The 21,509-nt window shown below is 39.8% G+C and overlaps 1 protein-coding gene across 2 annotated transcripts in view; it reads left to right on the top strand.

Moving 5' to 3' along the window:
• Tbc1d19 (TBC1 domain family member 19) overlaps nucleotides 1-21,509 on the top strand; it is a 133,026-nt gene that overhangs the window by 101,549 nt on the left and 9,968 nt on the right. For both annotated transcript variants that reach the window (XM_060365309.1, XM_060365310.1), the window contains 3 exons: nucleotides 1,207-1,239; nucleotides 14,050-14,159; nucleotides 16,035-16,126. In XM_060365309.1, coding sequence (XP_060221292.1) covers nucleotides 1,207-1,239; nucleotides 14,050-14,159; nucleotides 16,035-16,126 — 235 coding nt within the window. The remainder of the gene's footprint in view (nucleotides 1-1,206; nucleotides 1,240-14,049; nucleotides 14,160-16,034; nucleotides 16,127-21,509) is intronic.

The following is a 21,509-nucleotide window of genomic DNA, read 5'->3' as shown; positions in this document are numbered from 1 at the left end:
GGAAAAGATTTCTCTTTAATCTGGTCTTTTCAAAGGAAAGAATTGAGCTAAGAGACATAAACAGTGTAGCAGAAGTTTATTTACAAAGCAAAGTAAAATGATAGCACAACCCAGAGTTATCTGAGCAGGCTAACCCAGACTTGTGTATGTGTTAGATGGGGATGGGCGGGCAAAGGGACGGCACAGAACATTGGGTGTTGTCCTATCAACTTTTAAAAATGTTTTATAAGTACTTATGAGGTGTGTGGTATATTCATTCATGGGCATAAGGTAACTTTTTTTTTAACTCCTTGCAAATCATGGTGAACCCCATCTCCTTTACAGGGAATTTCTTCCCATGATTCTATTGACTTGCCCACAAAAGAAAAGGTCCAGACCAAAATATAGATGCTATTACAATGAAGCCTTAAACCTGGGCTTTTGAGGATAGTAATGACTTGATCCCTTGCTGGTATACAAGTCACACTCAGGAAGGGGTGTTGCCTGAATTTCTGACACGCTGGGACCAGCTTAACTGCAGTCAAGGATGTTCATTGCATGAAGAGGTGTTCTCACCATAACTGTGTTCTCACCATAACTGTGTTCTCACCATAACTGTGTTCTCATCATAGCTGTGTTCTCACCATAACTGTGTTCTCACCATAACTGTGTTCTCACCATAACTGTGTTCTCACCATAACTGTGTTCTCACCATAGCTGTGTTCTCACCATAGCTGTGTTCTCACCATAACTGTGTTCTCACCATAACTGTGTTCTCACCATAACTGTGTTCTCACCATAACTGTGTTCTCACCATAACTGTGTTCTCACCATAGCTGTGTTCTCACCATAACTGTGTCCTCATCATAGCTGTGCCCTCACCATAGCTGTGCCCTCACCATAGCTGGATACACACCCCAGGACACAGGGACAGTTCGTCAGCTCTCTCCTCTCTGACTCTTTGTCTAAGGCCTCCAGAGGCACAGCTGTAGTTTTCCAGCACCTCATGGCTAATTCCTTGCTTACTCTCAGTCTCAGATGCAAGTTTGAATATGTCTAGTTTACCTTTCTAAGAGTGTTAAAACAAGTGTTATTAGTTACCATCACTGTCTTTCTGACATTTCAAACAAAGTGGAGCAGAAAGTATAACACTCCCTTTGCAGTTTTGATCTTTTAACTTCCTGCATGAAGCCAAGGTATGTGACTGGTACTCTGTTTACTTTTCAGGTGTAATCCCTTTTCATGGATTTTCCATGTATGGTAAGTTGGATTTGATATAGTCATCATTTTTGTTATGTTTTGGAAATTTAAACATAATGATTATGCTTATTATTTCACCATTCATACAAACTTAAGTATTATGTACATTTTAAACATTGAATTCAGTGTTTTTGTGTGTCTAATTAAGAAAGTTAAAAATAAAGATCACAACTATTCAGATAATTTCTCAGTAATGAGAATGAAAACACACTGTGAAGGTTGCTGTGACTTTTACCATCTAATCTAATGGAATAAGAGCACATTAATATTTAGCTTTACTATAGTAATAAAACCAGCATGGAACTGGCTTAAAACCAGCCATGCTGATTAATGGAATCAAACTGAATACTCAAACATAAATTCACGTACTGTGGATACCTGGGGGTTTGTTTTGTTTTGTTTTTACAAAGATGTAAAAAAAAAAAAAATTACATGCTTGAAGAAACTACAGCATCTTCAACAATTGGTGCTCATCAGACTGGATGGCTGCACCTAGAAGAAAGAAAATAGATCCATACTTGTCACCTTGCACAATTTCAACTCCAAATGGATAAGGGACCACAACATAAGACCAGACACCCTAAATCTGATAGAAGAGAAAGGGGAGTATAGACTTGAACTTTGGTGCACAAATGACATGTTGACCAGAACACTAATAACACAGCACTGAGACCAACAGTTAAGGAATGGGACCTCATGAAGTTGAAAGTTTCTATATGGCAAAGGCCTCCATCATTTGAGCAAAGAAGCAGCCTACAGAATGGGAAAAGATCTTTGCCAATTATACACTTGATAGAGAGATGGTATCTAAAATATATGAAGAACTAAAAACCCTGAATATCAAAAATACAAATTACCCAATTAAAAGTGAGGTACAGAACTGAGCAGATAGTTCGCCAAAGATGAAGCACAAATGGCTGAAAAACACTTTTAAAAATGTTCAACATCCTTAGCCATGAGGGAAATGCAAATTAAAACAATTTTGATATTTCATTTTACCCTGGTCAGCATGGCCAAAATCAATAAAAGAAGTGACAGCTCATGCTGGTGAGGGTGCAAGGAAGAAAGAACACTCATAGTTTTGGTGGGAATGCAAACTGGTCCAACCACTGTGGAAATTTCAGTCTGGCGGCTCTTCGGGAAGCTGGAATTGATGTACCTCAGGATCTAGCTGTACCACTTTCTGGTATGTGCCCAGTGGACCCCATCCTACAACAGAGAGATACTTGCCCATCCATGTTTGTTGCCGCTGTGTTCATAATAGCCAGAAATTGAAAACAGACTATATGTTCTTCATCTGATGAGTAGATAGTTCAAATGTGGTACATTTACACAACAGGATAGTATTCAGTGTTAAGAAAAATAAAATTATGAGATTAGAGAGATTATGAGATTGTCCTACATGAAATAACACAGATGCCAAAATGCTAATATTGTACATTTTCTCTTATGTCTGAACATTAGCCTTCATTCAATATATGTGCTACAATCCAAATAACTACAGAGGCTAGATGCCAAGTAAGGGACCTGAGAAGAGACTTTCTTAAAGAACAGGAACTAGAATGCAGAATTATGGAGAGTCAACGGGAAACTGGAACTGGAGGATTAAATAGGAAAGGGGATGGGAGAGAAGGTAAAGGTGGGAATAAGGGGATGGACTGTTACTACTAAAGGCCATGTGAAAACTGGGTACCTTCCACTCTAGATGATTTCCGTAATATGCGTATATGTTTATATTGAATGTATATTTATATGTAATACATTAATATATAGACATAAGTTTAATAAATTAATATATTAAATTATATGTATATAAAAGGAATTTAAATGGAGTCACCAGATAATAGGAGACAGTGTGCCAACCAGACATCTTGTGTCACCAAGTAAATCCTCCAGTGTAGGAATAGGTTATATCTTGTTGCATCATTGACCAAAGGAGTCCCATGGAAACTCCCAAACATTATAGGATATTGCTAAAGCTATTGGCTGCTCTCTGTAATCTGATGGTAAGGACTTATTTTTATTATTTTTATTGATTCTGTGTGAGTTTCATATCATGAACTCCAGTCCCACTCATCTTTCTGCCATTCCCTCATATCCACTCTTCATCCTCCCCCACAGAAGAAAATAAACACACACACACAAAATAAAACAAAACTAGAAAACATCTTGTTATGGAAGCTGTAGTGTCTCATTGTGTGTCCCACAGTATACCCTTCTGTCCACACATCTTCACTTGCAAATGTCCATTGCAATGAGTCATTAGACTGGTTCAAGGTCTCTGGCTTCTGTCACACCATCAGTACTGGCTCCTCACCCGAACTCCTCCCTGCTGTGTTCTTTCCCTGTGTTACAGAGACCTTGCAGCTTTGAGTCACCAGGACCAGCCCTTTCACATACCCCAACAGTTCACAGATGGTGTAGATTTTTGGGTGGGCCAACTCAAAGCCCTGGACCTGGGCCTGGCTGGTAGCTGAGCTGGCCAGCCTGCTGACTCTGTCTTACCTGCACCGTCAGGGTAAGCTCTCCAGCCCTGCTTCAGCTAGGTCACCTAATACCCTCATCGGCAGGGGTTAGGGTCCACTGTCCTGCTCTTATCCCCTCTGAGCCAGCTCACCCACATCCATGCCTTCAGAGCCAGCTCTACAGTGCTTCCCAGTCAAGGTTCTGGGCCTGTAAGGGGGTGGGCCAGCGATAGCCAGTGAGGGGCAGGGCTAGCTCTCCCACCCTGGGGACCTCAGGGCTAGCTCTTCTGACTACCCCAGGTGGAGAGGGGCAAGGTTGGGGAGAGCATCACTCTTTTGCCCACTCCACCTCATCGCAGATAAGTGGTAGGGCCAGCTCCATGCCCATGCCCTCAGTACCAGCACACCCATTCCCCTATACCAGGGCCAGTTCTACTGTGCTGCCCAGGCAACGTACAGGACCTGCTCTCCCAAGTGCTGCAGCTGAGTAAGGCCCTATTGCTGAAGACAACAGTAGTTTTAAATCATTGAACATGGAAATGCTGAGCTTATGCTTATCTAGAAGTTTCCATAATGAGTAGCCTTATTGTACTAGAAGGTAGTTTTCACACCATCAGAGGAGAAAGGTAACCATCAGTATCACCCAGCTACAAACCCTGTGACCTACAACAGTAACATGCCTGCAAATATGATGGTGACATAGTGGAATGAATGTTATGGGAGGAACCAACCACACTTTTTTTTTCCTTTTATGAAAATACGGTATTTTATCACATAATTTATCCTGATTAAAGTTTTTCCTTCCTCTACTCCTCCAAGTTTTTCCTTGCCTTCTGTCCTATCCAGATTCACACCCTTTCTGTCTCTCATTATAAAAGAACAGACTTCTAAGAGATAATATTAAAATATAACAAAAAAATATAAAATCTGGGCACAGGGGTCTTTTCTGAGACTGATACTCCAACCAATGACCATGCATAGAGATAACCTAGATGTAGCCCATGGCAGCTCAGTCTCCAAATGGGTTCCCTACTAATGGGAACAGGGACTGTCTCTGACATGAACTCAGTGGCAGGCTCTTTGATCACCTCCCCCTGAGGGGGGAGCAGCCTTACCAGGTCACAGAGGAAGACAGTGTAGCCAGTCCTGATGAGACCTGATAGGCTAGGATCAGAGGGAAGGGGAGGAGGACCTCCCCTATCAGTGGACTTGGGGAGGGACATGGGAGGAGATGACGGAGGGAGGCTAGGATTGGGAAGGGATGAGGGAGGGATACAAAGTGAATAAATTGTAATAAATAATAATAAAAGAAAGAAAGAAACAAAAAAGATGCCTTTGAAAATCATCTTCAAAATCTATTAAAGTGAATATGTAATTTTGAAAGCACTGTTGAAATATAATTGACATACAGATTTATGTATTTAAACTATAGAACCTAATAAATTTGAAGATAAATATATACCTATGAATATGGCCACAATGTAAATCATTCACATATCAAAAAATATGTCAGAAAAAATCTGAAGGAAGGGACAACATAATTGGTGGCTTGTAATTTCCCTAGACTCTTGGTATGCATGCTGTTGGTTCTGTTGGAGTAATCATTCATCCTCAGGGAAATGCATGTACAGGCTTGAGAACTTTGGGGCCTTTGCAGCCTCATGCTCCACTGAATGAGAAATGGTAAAAGCTTAACAAAAATAACACATTATACTTCATTATGTCAGGTCATTTGTAAATGTTCAGAAGTTACCTAAACTTATGGCATCTACATTATTCTCTCGCTTACCTTTAGGATACACAGAAGTACTTCAATAGTTTACTCTTTTAACATAAGCAAGCAATAGGCCAAGATCTTTCTTTTAAAAAGTACTTCTATATTGACAATCAAAGACATTATCAAGGATAGAATGTACTTTTCAAAGTAGGATACAGTAAAATTTGCAGGAGCTTAGAGGACCTTGGCCTTGTGCTGTCTAGATGGTGTTGCTCATAGACTTGCATGAGAGTGTGCTCTTCTTTATTCTCCTGATCAACTACAGTGTATAATATAAACACACAATATTATAGTGAGGCTCTTTTATAGCATAGCTCTTTTGTAAGATTGTAAGGAATCTGAAACAAGAAACATGAAAAAGTTAAAAATATAAATTTTACCCTTGACAATAAGAAATGTTTGCCTTTTATTCCATTTTATTGTTAACTGTTAACATTTTCCAAGTAAAAAAATGTTTAGTATATACAATTGATATGAAGTCCACTTGGTCCATGAAAGGTTAAACACCTGGCAGAGTCAAACTCTGCCCATCATTCACACTCATGGTCATTTAAATAGACTTAACACCGATACACACAAGGGACAAATGTTAGCTAAAGAAATGGATGATGTGAACTATTTGATGAAGAATTTGCCTCTGCTGCGTTTGAAAACTCTGGAGGCATCTGTGGGTCCAGCAGGAGCAGGCAGTGAACCGCACCAGTCTCCCAGCACATTGAACCATCTCTAAGTAGGTGCTTTGCCACTTCATTGTCTTCATTTTACAAATTACAACATTTTATCTGCTTTTAAAATCCATTCAAAACTTAGCTAATTTAAACTGCCTTCTGACTCTCATTTACATAAATTAATAGTTTTATTATAAGTGTATAGCACATTACCATCTCAAATGTAAGTTTCCACCACACAGAATCTAAATGGCTTTAAAAATTAATAAGTAAATTTATTTTGATGGAAGAACCAAGTAGGGAAATGTGTATGAAATAAAAATTTTAGGTTCATGCTTACTTTTTCCATGTTAGATATAATGGATTGATGCTTTGCTGTTTTGGTGCTCTCTCAGGAAATGTAACAAAATATTGTGATGCCTTGAACCCTGATTACTTGCAGAGTTTTTGTATTATTTATGTTTATGGAAATGTATTTATTTTTAACTTCACTCTTTACTTCTGTACTAGAAATGATTGTTAATAATTTCAGAACCCATAGAATCTTCAGTTGGAGGTTGCAAGTTTTGTTTACTAAAAATATATCTTTAATTTTTTATTAATTATTTATTACAATTAATTCACTTTGTATCCCGGCTGTGGCCCCCTCCTTCGTCTCCTCCCAATCCCTCCCTCCCTCCCTCTTCTCCTATGCTCCTCCCTTACTCCACTGATAGGGGAGGTCCTCCTCCCCTTCCATCTGACCCTAGCCTATCAGGTCTCATCAGGACTGGCTACATGTTCTTCCTCTGTGGCCTGGCAGGGCTGCACCCTTCAGGGGGAGGTGATCAAAGAGCCAGCCACTAAGTTCATGCCAGAGATAGCCCCTGCTCCTCTTACTAGGAAAGCCATTGGAGACTGAGCTGCCATGGGCTACATCTGAGCAAGGGTATTAGGTCCTCTCCATGCATGGTCCTTGGTTGGGGTATCAGTCTCTGCAGGGCCCCCAGGCCCCAGGTGTTTGTTTGTTCGTTTGTTTGTTTTGTTTTTTGACTATGTTGGTCTCCTTTTGAAGCTCTTGTCCCCTCCAGGTCTTTCTATCTCCCCCTTCTTTCATAAAATTCCATGCACTGTGCCCAAAGTTTGGCTATGAGTCTTAGCCTCTGCTTCAATACCTCCATCAGTAGAGTCTTTCAGAGGCCATCTGTGATAGGCTAAAATGACTCTGAGATTCCACCTTATACCCATCAGAATGGCTAAGATCAAAAACTCAAGTGACAACATAGGCTGGAGAGGATGTGGAGAAAGGGGAACCCTCCTCCATTGCTGGTGGGAATGTAACCTTGTACAACCACTTTGGAAATCAATCTGGCCCTTTTTCAGAAAATTAGGAATAGTGATTCCTCAAGACCCAGCTATACCACTCCTGGGCATATATCTGAAAGAGGCTCAAGGACACAACAAGGACATTTGCCCAACCATGTTCACAGCAGCTCTGTTCAGAATAGCCAGAAGCTGGCAACAACCCAGATGTCCCTCAACGGAGGAATGGGGAAATTCCCTTTCAGAAATTGTGCTACATTTACACAGTGGAATACTACTCAGCTATTAAAAACAAGGAAAACATGAAATTTTCAGGCAAATGGTGGGAACAAGAAAAGATCATCCTGAGTGAGGTATCCCAGAAGCAGAAAGACACACATGGTGTATACTCACTCATAAGTGGATACTAGACATATAATATAGCATGAACATACTAAAACCTATAGTCCTAAAGAAGCTAAACAACAAGAAAGACCCTAGGGAAAATGCTCATTCCTCATTCAGAAGAGCAAATGATAGACATCAGAAAGAGGAGAAGACAGGGAACATGACAGGAACCTACTGAAAATCTTTTTTGAGAATTTCTGCATGAATTCTGTGTTTACATTGTTTATGCCCTTCTCTCCTCTCCTCTCCCCTGAACTATTCCTGTGCCAGTCTCCTTTTTTTTTTTTTAATTTATGGCCTCCTCTCAATCATTGTAATTTGGAAATAAATTTTAATTCTTCATTTTAAAGTTTTACTAATAGCATGTATTTGTGTCACATTGAGTTTTCTTAAGTTGTTATTACAATTAAAGCATGAATTACAATTTTTAAATACATGGAATCTTTAATTTGGGCTATTTTAATAAGTAGCCATGTATTTTTATATGTTTCAAATTAAAGTTTTGAAATAGAAGGACATATCTGTCTGGTTTTAAACTTTATATATAAAGTTTATCTATGAGGTTTTTCTTTCTAAATAATACATTTATTGATTGAGATATTAACTCTGCTGAAAGTAATTTGTTCCTCTCATGCACTACAGAAAAAGTAGAATTTGCCATACAGAATGCTGGCTTTTATTGAATTATTCATCAGTCACACTGCAAACTGTCCGTTAGGCCATATAATTGAAGCTTTGTGCCCAAGCATTTAAAACATTTTTACAGCTTTTTTATTCAAGAATGCTAAGTTTTTGCACTGTTTTCCCTACTTACTTAATGCCCAGTGCCCTCAGGGCTTCCTGAGATACTACAGAGCCCAACCCAGTTTCTGCCAGATGAAAGCGCTACAGATAAGCAAGACATTTTGTTAAAATTAATATTTAGATACCCAGTTTTACATGTTTGTAGTGTTTATGCTGTTTCTAATTTCTGGAAAATGTGACATTGTCAGACTAGTAGAATCATCTGTCAGATTGGTCCCCATGATTAGCACTTCCTGGCATCCAGCCGTGGAATATCTGAATGGTTGATGACCCACCTGCACTTAACTGACAATAAGAAAACGTCATTTGGCACTCGTCACGGAAATGAAGTTGTGGCCTGAGCAACATTTTAAGTTGGTGGAAGCTATTTTGATACATAAAGATATGCCAAGGCTAGGAGTGTAAGTTAGTTGGTAAGGGGCTTACCCAGCATGCAGGAAGCCTGTCTAATCCCCACACCACAGAAACAACGGCAGTAGCCATAACAAAAACCAGACGTGGTGGGACGCGCCTATAATCCCCACACTCAGGAGGTAGAGGGAGAAGTTCAGAAGGTCAAGGTCATCTTCTGGTGAGTTTGAGACCATAAAAAATTTAATGTGATCAGTAGTAGGAAGACGTTGCTCAAAATTTTTATTTCCAAAGTGAATGAATTAAAAATGTTGAGAAGTCGTCTTATGTTGTATTTAACTTCCAAAGTTAAAGTTCTTGATGATGCGGTCAATAGAGGCCCGCCATGCAAGTAGGAGGATCACCAGAGTTCAGATCCTCAGCAGCCATGTAACAGCCAGGTGTGGTGGCACCCATCTCTAACCTAGCACTGGGGCTGGAGTTGGGAGGGACAGGTGAGTGGGGGAGAGGAAGACAGGTGGGTCTCTGGAGCTTGCTGTCCAGCCGGTCTAGCCAATTAGTGCACATCTGATGTAAGACCTTGTCGCACAAAGTAATGTGGGAAAGGATAAAGGAAGACACTCAACATTGACCTCTGTCTGGCCTTTGCATGCATGCACTTGCACACATATTTATATGTAAGAATAAAAACATGCATACAAAATTTTAATTTTTTTCAAAATTAAAACATAATTACACCATTTCCTTCCTCCCTCTCCTTCCTTCAATCCTTTGCAGGACACCTCCTACCATGCTCTTTCTCTTTCTTTGTTATGTAAATGTAATCTGCTCAGTCTATATAATTTTACTTGTGTGTACCATTTAGGGCTGACCCCTTGGGCTTGGATAACCAATTGGTGGCCTCCTCCCTGGGGAAGACTAGTTCTCCTGCTCTCAGTGTTGCTTTGCTGCATGTTATTTCTTTTTCTAGGTTTGGGCCCATCAGATTTATCCTTCCCTGATACAATGTCTACTGATACCATCCTCATTCAGATCATTTTAGGTAGCCATGGTGTTGAGACTTACTGGGTGTGGCTTCCCTGACATTTTGAGGAGACCCGAGCTCGCAGCTGCCTCTTTTGGCTCTTAGAGTCTTTCTGCCCCTTCTTCTGCAGTGATCCTTGAGCCCCAGGTGCAGGAGCTGTGGTGTTGGCATATCAGTTGGGGCTGGGCACCACACTATCACGTGTTCTCTGTTTTTTGATTGTTTTTCTGTAATGGTCTCCATCTGTTGCAAAGGAAGCTTCTTCGGTGAGAGATGAGAGCCATCCTCATCAGTTGATATAAGGACACATATTTAAAATGTAATTAGGGGTTCTGCTGGCTTAGTAGAATATCAGCTGTAGCTTTTCCTTCACCATCCATGACTCATTGTCCTGACTAGCTGACCAGGTTTCCAGCACCACCCGTGATTTCCCTCTTGCTGAGTGGGCCCTAAGTCCTTAGCCGTTGGTTACTGCCGGGATATGCATGCCACTATTGAACACTTACGGTTACTGTGCTGTACAGGTTGTTGTAGTTCACAGGCATCATAGCTAGGAACAAGTATCAGTTGCTTCTCTCCCTTGGGATCTTGCATGGCACCTTCTGGTTTGTTGAAATCTAAAGCTCAGGGAGAAGGCTCTCAAGTTAAATCCAGCTTGGATCATCTAAGACTTGTGTTTGAAGTGCATGGTGTCTTCAGCAATAGGGACTTACCTTAAACCTCTGGGAGGGAACCAGGGCAAAAATAATAACTTAGAATTTGGGAGAGTATCTTGGGTTACTGTGAGAAACAACTGGAAAGGGAACTTCTCAGGCCTGGTGTTGGGGGTTTTGTTAGCTAGCCTGTGGCTAGAAGCCACTGATGAGAGAAAACATTCAACACTTGTTTTTCCAGTTCTTGTTTACCTCACTCAGCATGATCTTTTCTAGTTCATCCATTTACCTATAAAGTTCATGATTTTGTTTTTCTTTACAGCTGAATAGTATTCCATGGTATGTATTTACCACATTTTCATTATCCATTATATGAACATCATTTACTTTTTTTTTCCCTAGCTATTGTGAATAAAACATCAATGAATATGGTTGAACAATTATCTGTAGAGTAAGAAGTCTAGTCCTTTCACCATATGCTAAGGAGTAGTTAGTTGTGTTCTCTGATAGATTTAGTTTTAGCTTTTGGGAATTCTCCACACTGTCTTCTAGAGTGTTTGGACCCATTTGCAATCTTACTACGAATGAAGGTTCCCTTTTCTCAGTATCTTCTTGTGTATTCTTTGTTGTCTTCTTGGTCTTCACTGTTCTGACCGAGGTAAGGTAAATTGAAAGTTGTTTTGACTTGCATTGCTAGGTACTATAGAGAGTTTGTCAGATATTTATTTCCTGCCTTAATTCTCTGTTAAGATCCTTAGCCCATTTTTTAAAAATGTGTCTTTTTTTGTTTGCTTTTGGCTTTGTCTGTCTTTCTGTCTCTTGTTTCTCTCTGTGTCTCTTTCTGTCTCTGCCTCTCTCTGTCTGTCTCTCTCTTTCCTTTGAGGCCTTCAATTTTTTTAATTTAATTTTTAATTTAATTTTTTAATTTTAATTTACAGCCTGACCAGCCCCCTCTCCCTTCTCCACACAGTCCTGCCCTCACATCCTTTTCCTCATTACACCCTCTACTTCTTTTCACAGAAGGAGGGAGTTCCTAAGGGGTACCAACCCACTCTGGCACCTCAAGTCCCAGCATGACTAAGCACACCTTCTCCCACTGAGGAGAGTCTCTCTTCTGTTTTTAGTTCGTTATATATTCTGGATAGTAATCTGTCAGATGGACTTCCTGCAAAGATTGTGTCCTATTCTGTGGGCTTCCTCTTCACTTGATTCTGTAACTATGCAGAAGCCTTTTATTTTTATGAGGTTCCACTTGTTGATTCTTGGTGTTCATTTCTTTTGGGGGGGGGGAAGTCTATTCATATATCTATATTGTGTAGAATTCTGCTTATGTTTTCTTCTGCAGTTTTAGTGTTTTGGGTTTCACAGGTCTTTGATCCATTTGGAGTTAGATTTTTTTTTAAGGTGATAGATACAGATCTATTTTCATTCTTCTACATGTAGCCATACAGTTTTCCCAGCATCATTTGTTGATGATGCTGTCTTTTCTCCAGTGTATGTGTTTGGAATCTTTGCCAAATATTAAGTGGCTGTAGTTATGTGTACTGATGTTTGGGTCTTGTGTTTTGTTCCATTGGTTTACGTGTTTGTTTTGTGTCAGTAGCTTGTTGTTTTTATTACTGTGTCTTTGTAGTGTGTCCTGAGGTCTGGCATGGTAATCCCACCACATTGTTCTTCCTGATGAGGATGGTACTGAGTGGTTTACAGAGGCATGGGCATGTTACTAGTCAGTGGCATCGCTGAAGAAAATGGAAAATAGCTTCCCTCCCCCACAACCATTAACGGAACATAAGTCCTCAGGGAGGATTGGAGCCTAATGAAATCTTTCCCACTCTGTGATCCGATGCTGGTCTTGTACATTTTTCATGTAGGCACTTATAGCCACTGTAAATTGAAGAGTGCAATGGCCATGTGATGTTAGGAAGTCAGTATTCCCTATTTTTATTTTCCCACTGCCTCCTGCTTTCTCCAGCTCTTACGTTCTCTCCGCCCATTCCTCCAAAACGATGTTGGAGAAACTTGGAGGGGGTGACACAGATATCTCATTCATGGCTAAGCATTCAGCTGTCACTTAGTTTCATCCTTTTGACAGTCATGAGCATCTGCAGTTACCACTGTCCAGTGTGCATCACGAAGCCACAGAGGGTAACTAGTGGGAAGTATGATCTAGATGCATTATATAGGTATATGAAAATGTCGTAAAACTCATTATGAATAATTTAGACTAATAAGCAAAATATTTGTGATAAGAACTTGTATATAAGAATAGGAGGGAATGTCTATATTCTTGTAGATAACATCTAAATATTAGTAAATATCATACTTAGCAATATTAAAAGTTTTATTTCTAAGAAACTGATAAAGACTTTTTTTATACTGCTTGTATAGTATAGTCTTTTGAAGGTCATTGCCAATGAAGTAAACCAACAGAAAGAAAGATGGAAAGAAAGAAAGGGGGAGAAATAAAAAGAGAAATAAACTAATACTTGAACAACAAAATAAAATTTTATTGTCATCAGATATTGTAATTATGTGCATCAAAAATCCAAAAGAATATTTGTATAGTCTGTGAAGATTGATGAATACACAATTAACACAAACTTTCTTCCTATGCTTCATCAACAAAGATGCAGAAAAATTACATCTTTTACAGAAGCTCTGATTTAGAGTGAAAAGTGTAGGGTATCACCTTTAAGATGTACTGTGGGGTAGGGTCTTTATTTCTGAAAATCTTCTGGGCATATGAACAAAAAGCTGGCAAAATGTATACATAAAAACACAGACACCCAAACAAATCTTGTTGTAGCGTTAGATAAATACCTTAACTCTCTTGCACCTCAATTTCTCCATCTGCCAATCTCAGATAAAATGTACTATTCTAATGACAAGTTACTATGATGATTTAAAACAGAAGGAGGAGCGTCTACTTGGGAGACTGAGGAGCAGACGGAGCTCAGGGTTAAGGCCAGCATAGGAGCTCAGGGTTAAGGCCAGCATAGGCTATAACACCCCATATTGGAAAAAGAGTAAGAATTTCCTGGTAATTGCTTTCTTGTTACTTGGTTTTTAAAAGGCTGTTTGGAATAGTTTTTATGTTTCTGTGAATTTTAATATAGATACATAGCTCTCTCACTTCATTCTCAGTCAGATGATAGGCTGAGCTTCTAACCATTTGTAACTTGTGCATTTTTATATTTAGCAGTTGTTTGAACTTTCACATGTACATATATTCCCTTTCAACATTAAAGCACAATATTTGTATGACAACAAACTTTGCTGTGGATATGAATACTATACCTTCTTGTTTTGTTCTTTGTATTTCATGAACTTATTCTAAATGTTTTAGTCCTGCAGTATTACTAATTATTTTTTCTTTCAGTTGCACCACTGTGTTTTCTGTATCACGAACCTTACAAATTGTATCAGATATTCCGTGAGATGTATGTCCGCTTTTTCTTCAGACTCCACTCCATCTCCTCTCATCCTTCTGTAAGTTCCTAAGTTGGATCAACTCAGACTCTAAACTGTTCTTTCCTTAAAGAAAGTCTCCTTCTTAAATTCCGCAGCAAGGAATTTTAATTTATGGTATCAAATAGTGTGTTTCTAGAATTAAGGAAAGAGAAAAAAAAAGTGATGTTTAAGTATTTTGCAAAGTAGAGAGGAAAACATTTATTAATTCAATTTTAGCTTTCTGTATTAAAATAACCCATGGGTTATCTGGATTCTCATCCTTAGTTGAGAGTTCTTTGTTGATATCTTTATCTGAGGAGGGCAGTTGGTGAGGCTGTCTGTGCTGCTGGGGAGAAGTTTAAGGAGCAAGCACGGAAGGACTGGGTGCTACTTTCTTGTTCTTGCTAGAATTATCATTATCACTTTATCTTTTAAAATGAAAAGTGAGCATTTATTTGTTTTGTAGCCAATTATCAGTTTATTTCACTACATATTTTCTTTTTATTTATCCAACTCCTACTTGCCCACGAACCTTGGCAAATGCAGCGTTTACTTTTCTATCAGCTTTTCCCTTTCATGTTCTTTGGTCTTCCTGTGGGTATCCTGCCTTGCTCAGTGTGAATACCCGTCCAGTGGAAGGCAGGGCGGGCCTACCAAACTGCTTAGCGAGGACTGTGTTCTTCTACGGTTTTTATTCTTCCATTTATAGCAGTTTGTTCCTGCTCCACTTTCTTTGTCTTCAGTTTTTCCTCCTGCATTACTGGTGAAAGTTGGCAACTAAGAAATTTTAGATGTCACAGATAAGCTAACAAATCATCTTGAGAATTGGATTTAGTTATTATTTTCCATTCCTATTTAATCTAGAATAAACAGAAAGATAATATTAATAGTTCTCTTTCCTAACATCATGCTGAGGATTACATTCTCATACCACATACACTTTCCCACACACACATTCCCATGCACACCGTACATGCATATCCATGCACACAAGCACACAGGAACATATGCAAACTCACATAGATATTTTATGCCTCAGAGTTTTGGAAAAACAACTCTCTGGAGAGTAGCTGGCCATACCTTCCAGTCCCGCCCCTTTCCTTCATTTCCTGGGGGATTGACTGGAGCTCTCTCATCTTCAGGCTTATGCAGTTTCAGACTGACACTGTTTAAAACCATGACAGTTAGATACTCAAAAAGAGGGTGAAAACTTCTGATTAAGAGCAGCCCAAGGAACACTGAGCCACAGAAAAACTTTATTCAGAGTTACTGAGGAATAAACACACTTGAAAAAAATACTTGCTTAAATTAGTTGCTTCTTCTTTACAAATAATGCTTCTTTTTAAAACATAGATTTTAGTAAACAAACAACTTTTATTCTGAGTTATCAGATATGTTTCTTTGCTAACTTCTTGGTGTGATTCAAAGAAGTGAGGAAAAAAAACAGGAAATGTTTTTCCAAAGGGTGAGGCTGGAGGCAAAGAGACTCAGGGAGAGAGAGAGGGAGAGAGAGAGAGGGATGGCAGAAGCACCAGGAAACGCCTGGAAACTGGAACACATCCAGACAAAACTGATTCTGCTAGACCTCAGTGGCAGTTTGTGGCTCACAAAATGGCAGGCGTTCTGGAAAGGATGTTTTATGTTTGCTGTGGGTTCTTCGGCTGTGGGGGAGAGGGTGGGCCCTTCTAGGGAGCCTGTTGTGTTTATAGGAGGCTGCTTAGCATGCAACAAGTGTGTATTCATGACAACACAAAACTTACCTTTAAATGCAGTGTCAGAGACCGACCGATTGATGTGTTTCTATTTTTATTCCTGAAGAGTATTTATATGTATTGTCTTTTTTTGAACAATTTGTTGCCATAGTTCATATTTAAAGACTAAACTATGTCTCTTGTGACTCATTATTGGATCTAGGGTATTGTGTCACTCTGTTTGCTGTTTGAAACTCTTCTTCAAACATATCTTCCCCAACTCTTTTATCATCTGCGAGAAATCGGAGCTCAACCGTGAGTATATTTATTACCTTACTGTGTCTTCACAATGCTTCCCTGCAGTGAAACTGGAAACACAGAATGCTCTTTTCCATCACTCACAGCCACAGTATATCCTCAAGGAATACCACAATTCTCCCTGCAAAAGTGATAATCATTAAGTACAACTATATCATGTCCCTAATCACACACACACACACACACACACACAAATACACACAATGTTCTTTTTTCTTTTATTTATTTATTTTTATTATTACAATTTATTCACTTTGTATCCCAGCTGTAGCCCCCTCCCTAGTCTCCTCCCAATCCCACCCACTGTCTGTCTTCTACCCCTATGCCCTCTCCCTTAGTCCACTGATAGGGGCAGGACTCCTCCCCTTCCCTTGGACCCTAGCCTGTCAGGTCTCATCAGGAATGGCTGCATTGTTTTCCTCTGTGGCCTGGTAAGGCTGTACCCTCCTGTCTTAAGGAGATGATCAAAGAGCCAGCCACTGAGGTCATGTCAGAGGCAGTCTCTGTTCCCCTTACTAGGGAACCAACCCACTTGGACACTGAGCTGCCTTGGGCTACATCTGTGAAGGGGTTCTAGGTTATCTCCATGCATGGTCCTTGGCTGGAGTATCGGTCTTTACAAAGACCCCCGTGCCCAGATTTTTACACAAAACATTCTTAGTAGAGAGCTGGGTATGATAGCTTGGTGGGAAAAGCCCTTGTCCTATATGTGTGAGCTTTGGGTTCAGTGACTAGCACTGAAAACAAAATGTACTTAGAATGACTAGCATCCTATTAAAAGTTGTATTCACTGGGATTGATTTTTGTGTCTGGTTTACGGATCATCAAATCATCTAATTTCAGTTCATAATGAAAACATTTTTTGAAACAAATACAGCCTGGGAAATGTGGTAATACCAAAATTAAGTCAGTGTGGATTAACTTTATCAGAGCACATCCTGTGAAATGTGTCAGGTTGAAGTTTGCTGTTTTCACTTAAGGGAAGCAGACCAAATACCTCTCAGCCGTTGTCCTGTGTTTTCTCCTTACAGAAGTTTGGATTTGCTTCACTGATCTCAGTGTGAGTCATAAGTGAATATGTAGATTAGCTCTGACCTCAGTGAGCGGTTTTGTCTCCTTTGAAATGATATTATCTAGATTAGCATTTTCCTCCTGTCCTCTCCAAGCACACACACGCACGCACACACACACATACACACACACACACACACACTCTACTAAGGACGGTCTATGTGAACAAAGAACACTAACTCTTTGAGGCTGAAGGACTTAATGACAACCAGGTGTGGTATTCGTCTTATACACACCTAAACCCTCAGCAAATGCCTGCCTGAGTGGATGTAAGTGTAACCCAGCTGCAAATCCCATTTCTTTTAAGCTGTGCCATCCAGGTAAGGTTATTTATGCTGCAAACTCTTCATGCTTAAATCAAGATAACACAATTTCTTTATCTTAAAATGAAGAGACTTCCCACCTTACAGAATGGTTTGCAGGTTCAGTGACTATAGACAAGATACAGACATGGAGGGGACAGATGTGAATGAATGCCTTATCTCCTTTCTCTGAAGCCCCTTTGGATTTGAGAAAGGTGTCAATGTTATTTAAAAACAATACTTCATATTTTCTTTTGATAATTCAGATAATTGATACTCTTTTTTCCTGTGGCCTCTTTTGAAAAATACTCTGTTCTTAATTGAGACCATAAAACAGGAATTCGGCAAAAAATAGTTTATATTGAGCTCAACCCTTTTTCTCTTAAATGGTTCACTGACCTCTGTTCACTGAAATTAGAAGCTGGATATAACTAGGCTCTTCTTTATTGCGTTGAAGGTGTTTGCTTCCTGCTAGAAACTAAAATGCTGGTAGTTTTTTTTCTAGTCTACTTACACATTTTAAATCATTACAAGGAACATTTAGATTTGGTGAACTTAAAATTCTTCAACAGGAGAAAGTATAAAAAGCCCAGTATTCAAGGTAGAAATTGATTTTAAAAGACTTTCATAAGTGAAAACTGCTCCTGTTGTGGTTTTATTACTGTTTAGTGTACACACATGTACTCACACACACACACACATGCACACATTCACGCATGTCTGGAGAGCAGAGGACAGTTTGCAACAATCATTTCTTTTGTTGCAGTTGGTCCTGGAGACAGGACTCACTCAGTTCATCAGTTTTGGCCGTGCTTGCCTGCCTCCTTTTGTTGATCATTCTGCACAGAGATTTATTAACTCTAGTCATCTTTGATAGAATGAGTTTTATGTTCTGTTGAGTTTTCTCTCGTTTTACAGTTTCAATTTCATGGATTTCTTCTCTGTTACTCTTTCTTTATATTTGCTTTGTGTTTATTTTGCTCGTATTTAAGGTACTTTTCTCCCTTTTTAGTACAAGTGTTAATGTTACAGATTTCTCTTAAAGTAAATTCTATGAATGAAGTTTGATATGTTATCGTCTCATTTTCAGTCAACTAAAAGTGTTTAATTTTTTTGTGACTTCCCGTTTGTCCCTCAGTTATATTAAAACTATGGCACTGCGCTGCGTTAGAAGCTTCACCCCCACTGACTAACATGCGTGTTGCCGGACGGTACCATACACAGATGTTCGACAGTCTCACCCAGCTAGGAAGCCCGAGAGCTACAGCAGCAACCCGCCTGCAAGATATCCCCACCGGGGTAGTAGTGGCAGAAATGCTATGGAGTAACTAACCCCCTCTTTTAAATTGCTTTTTCTTATGGGATTACTCCATGAAATGCAGTCCATATCTGCAACTCTTAACAAGTCCGAGAAGCAGAGACTAGATAGGTAATGGTCCCTAGAGAAAACGTGCTACTAATATTCTACTAAATGAACACAGCGACTAACTAACTCCTAATGGGATATTGATATCCCATGACTCAGCGCACACTCCATCGCTCACCAGAGAAGCTTCTTCTCACAGAAGATAGCAGTTAACACAGAGACCCCCAGCTGAACAGCATGCTGAGTGACAGACATGGGAGCACTCAGCCCTAATGAGATGTCTTCATCAAGGCCCTCTGCTATGAAATATAATTCCACAAGGAGCTACCATGCTGGGCCCAAGCCAAGATGTGCCCCTGAGAAATTACACCATGCATCAGACCTGGTGTAAAAGGAGTTTACTGGGGGAAGGGAGAGGAGTGAGGAGAAGAGGTAGTCAGACGAGTGGACAGGTATACAGGCAGACAGACAGAAGCAGAGCAAGGGGGCAGAGAGAGGGGACCACCAAGGACAGAGAAAGGGGGAGAAAGTTAAGAGCGAGAGAACCGCTGCGTGCCAGGTGCGTTCTTTATAGGCAGCACACACCTGTGGCCTGGCAGCTGCTGCTGCAGGTCAAGAGGGAAGCAATCGCTAGGTCCCTGAGGGCAGGCCGGCAGAATCGCCTGTGCACTGACACCCTCCCCTCGAGGTTCAGGGCTGTATGTGAAAATGAGGTGGAAAGATTCAAAGGGCCAAAGGTGGCACATGGCTTCCAAGGAAACAGGACTACAGGGCTAATATACTTATGAACTCACAGACTGTGATAACATGCACAAGAGAAGGGGGAAATGGGCACAAAGTCCTATCCCTAACCAAGAAGCTATTTGCAATGATACCTGCTGAGAGAGATAAAATTAGTTAGTTTGTTTTTTCCATTGGAATGAAACTGGGTATATTAGTCACTCCAAGGCAGGCTTCATGCCAGGAGTAGTTGGCCAACACAAAACAGACTCAAAGATGGAGTTCTGTTGTTTGTCCTTTCTGTTGTCGGTTTTGTTTGTTTGTTTGTTTGTTTGTTTGTTTAAAGACAGCAAAAGAACAGGGAATTAGGTGGATAGGGAGGGGGAAGGATATGATCAAAATATATTGTATAAAAACAATTTATTAATTTTTTTTAATTGAGCTAAGTGTGGTGGTACATGCCTCCCAGCACCTGGGAGGCAGAGGCAGGCAGATCTTTATAAGTTCAAGGCCAGCCTGGTCTATATAGTGAGTTCCAGGACAGCCAGGGCCATGTAGAGAGACTTAGTCTCAAATAATAATAATAATAATAACCCTAATTTTTTCAATGTGATGTTTATTTTCCAGATATTGAAAAGGTTAGAGATTTTTCTATTATTGCCTTCTGTTTTCATTCTTAAGGTGTTAGAGAGTGCATTTCATATGATTTCAGTGCTTTTAATTTTTTTAACATTTTTTGACCCAGATATAATCTGTTAAGACAAATGTTATATATCCACTTGAAATAATTTATGTTCTTGGGCCATGGAAACATCATATGTGCAAAAGTGTGTGATGCATGAGCTTGACAGCACCGCTCCCCACCCCCTGGACCTACATAAAAAGTGGGGTGTTGTAGCCTGCATCCTCAGTCCCAGCGCTCCTCTGGCCACACGGGAGGCAGAAACCAAAGACTGTCCGAGAAGCTCGTGGGCCAGCTGCCCAGCCGGAGTACACGGCACAGACTGAGAGACAGCCACAAAGCCCCTGCCTCAGACTGAAAGTGGACGGCAGGAAGCAGCCCCGAAAAGTTGTTCATGACCACCACGCGCGCACACACACACACACACACACACACACACACACACCACAGCCACATGCAAGATGATTTCTGTTCCATGAATATTTGTCAGAATTATGTAAATGTCGGTAAGTCAACCATGTTGATGAGCCTTCCATCTGCTTTTATTCAACTCTTTGCCAGTTTTCTTTTGCTCTTAGTTATTGAGCAATATTAGTCTCTAGGTGAAATTGTGGACATCTTCTTCCATCCATGTTGTATGTAATTTAGTCTCTAGGTGAAATTGTGGAAGTCTTCTTCCGTCCATGTTGTATGTAATTTAGTCTCTAGGTGAAATTGTGGAAGTCTTCTTCCGTCCATGTTGTATGTAATTTAGTCTCTAGGTGAAATTGTGGAAGTCTTCTTCCGTCCATGTTGTATGTAATTTGAATCTCTGTTTCAAGGAGACTTGGAACTAGTTGTTTCCCTTTATTCTTGACTATAAATCTATTGTACTGGATTGTAATACAGCTACGACAGCTTTCTCTTGATTACAAATTGCATGGTGTTTTCTGTTTCTAATTATTATTATTAATTATCAATGTTTTTAAGTTTCAAGTAGGTTTCTTGTCAAAGTATAAGTTGAGTCTTCTTACACAGTAATCTGTCTTCAAACTGGTATGTTTATACCATTTATTATTTAACATAATTAACATTATTTGATTGAAATCCATCTTGCCAGAATTTTGTTTCTTGTGTTCTTTCATTTCACTTACTAAGCTACTATTTAAAAACTGAGTACTTTTCATTACAGTTTATATGCACAATTCATTGTGCTCTTGATTGAATGATCTTTGATAGGTGTCTCCTTTTTCACATCAT

Source organism: Meriones unguiculatus, chromosome 12 (genome assembly GCF_030254825.1).
Source record: "Meriones unguiculatus strain TT.TT164.6M chromosome 12, Bangor_MerUng_6.1, whole genome shotgun sequence".
NCBI lineage: Eukaryota > Metazoa > Chordata > Mammalia > Rodentia > Muridae > Meriones > Meriones unguiculatus.
The sequence above is the reverse complement of the archived record's forward strand: the minus strand, read 5'-3'. Positions and strand labels throughout refer to the sequence as shown.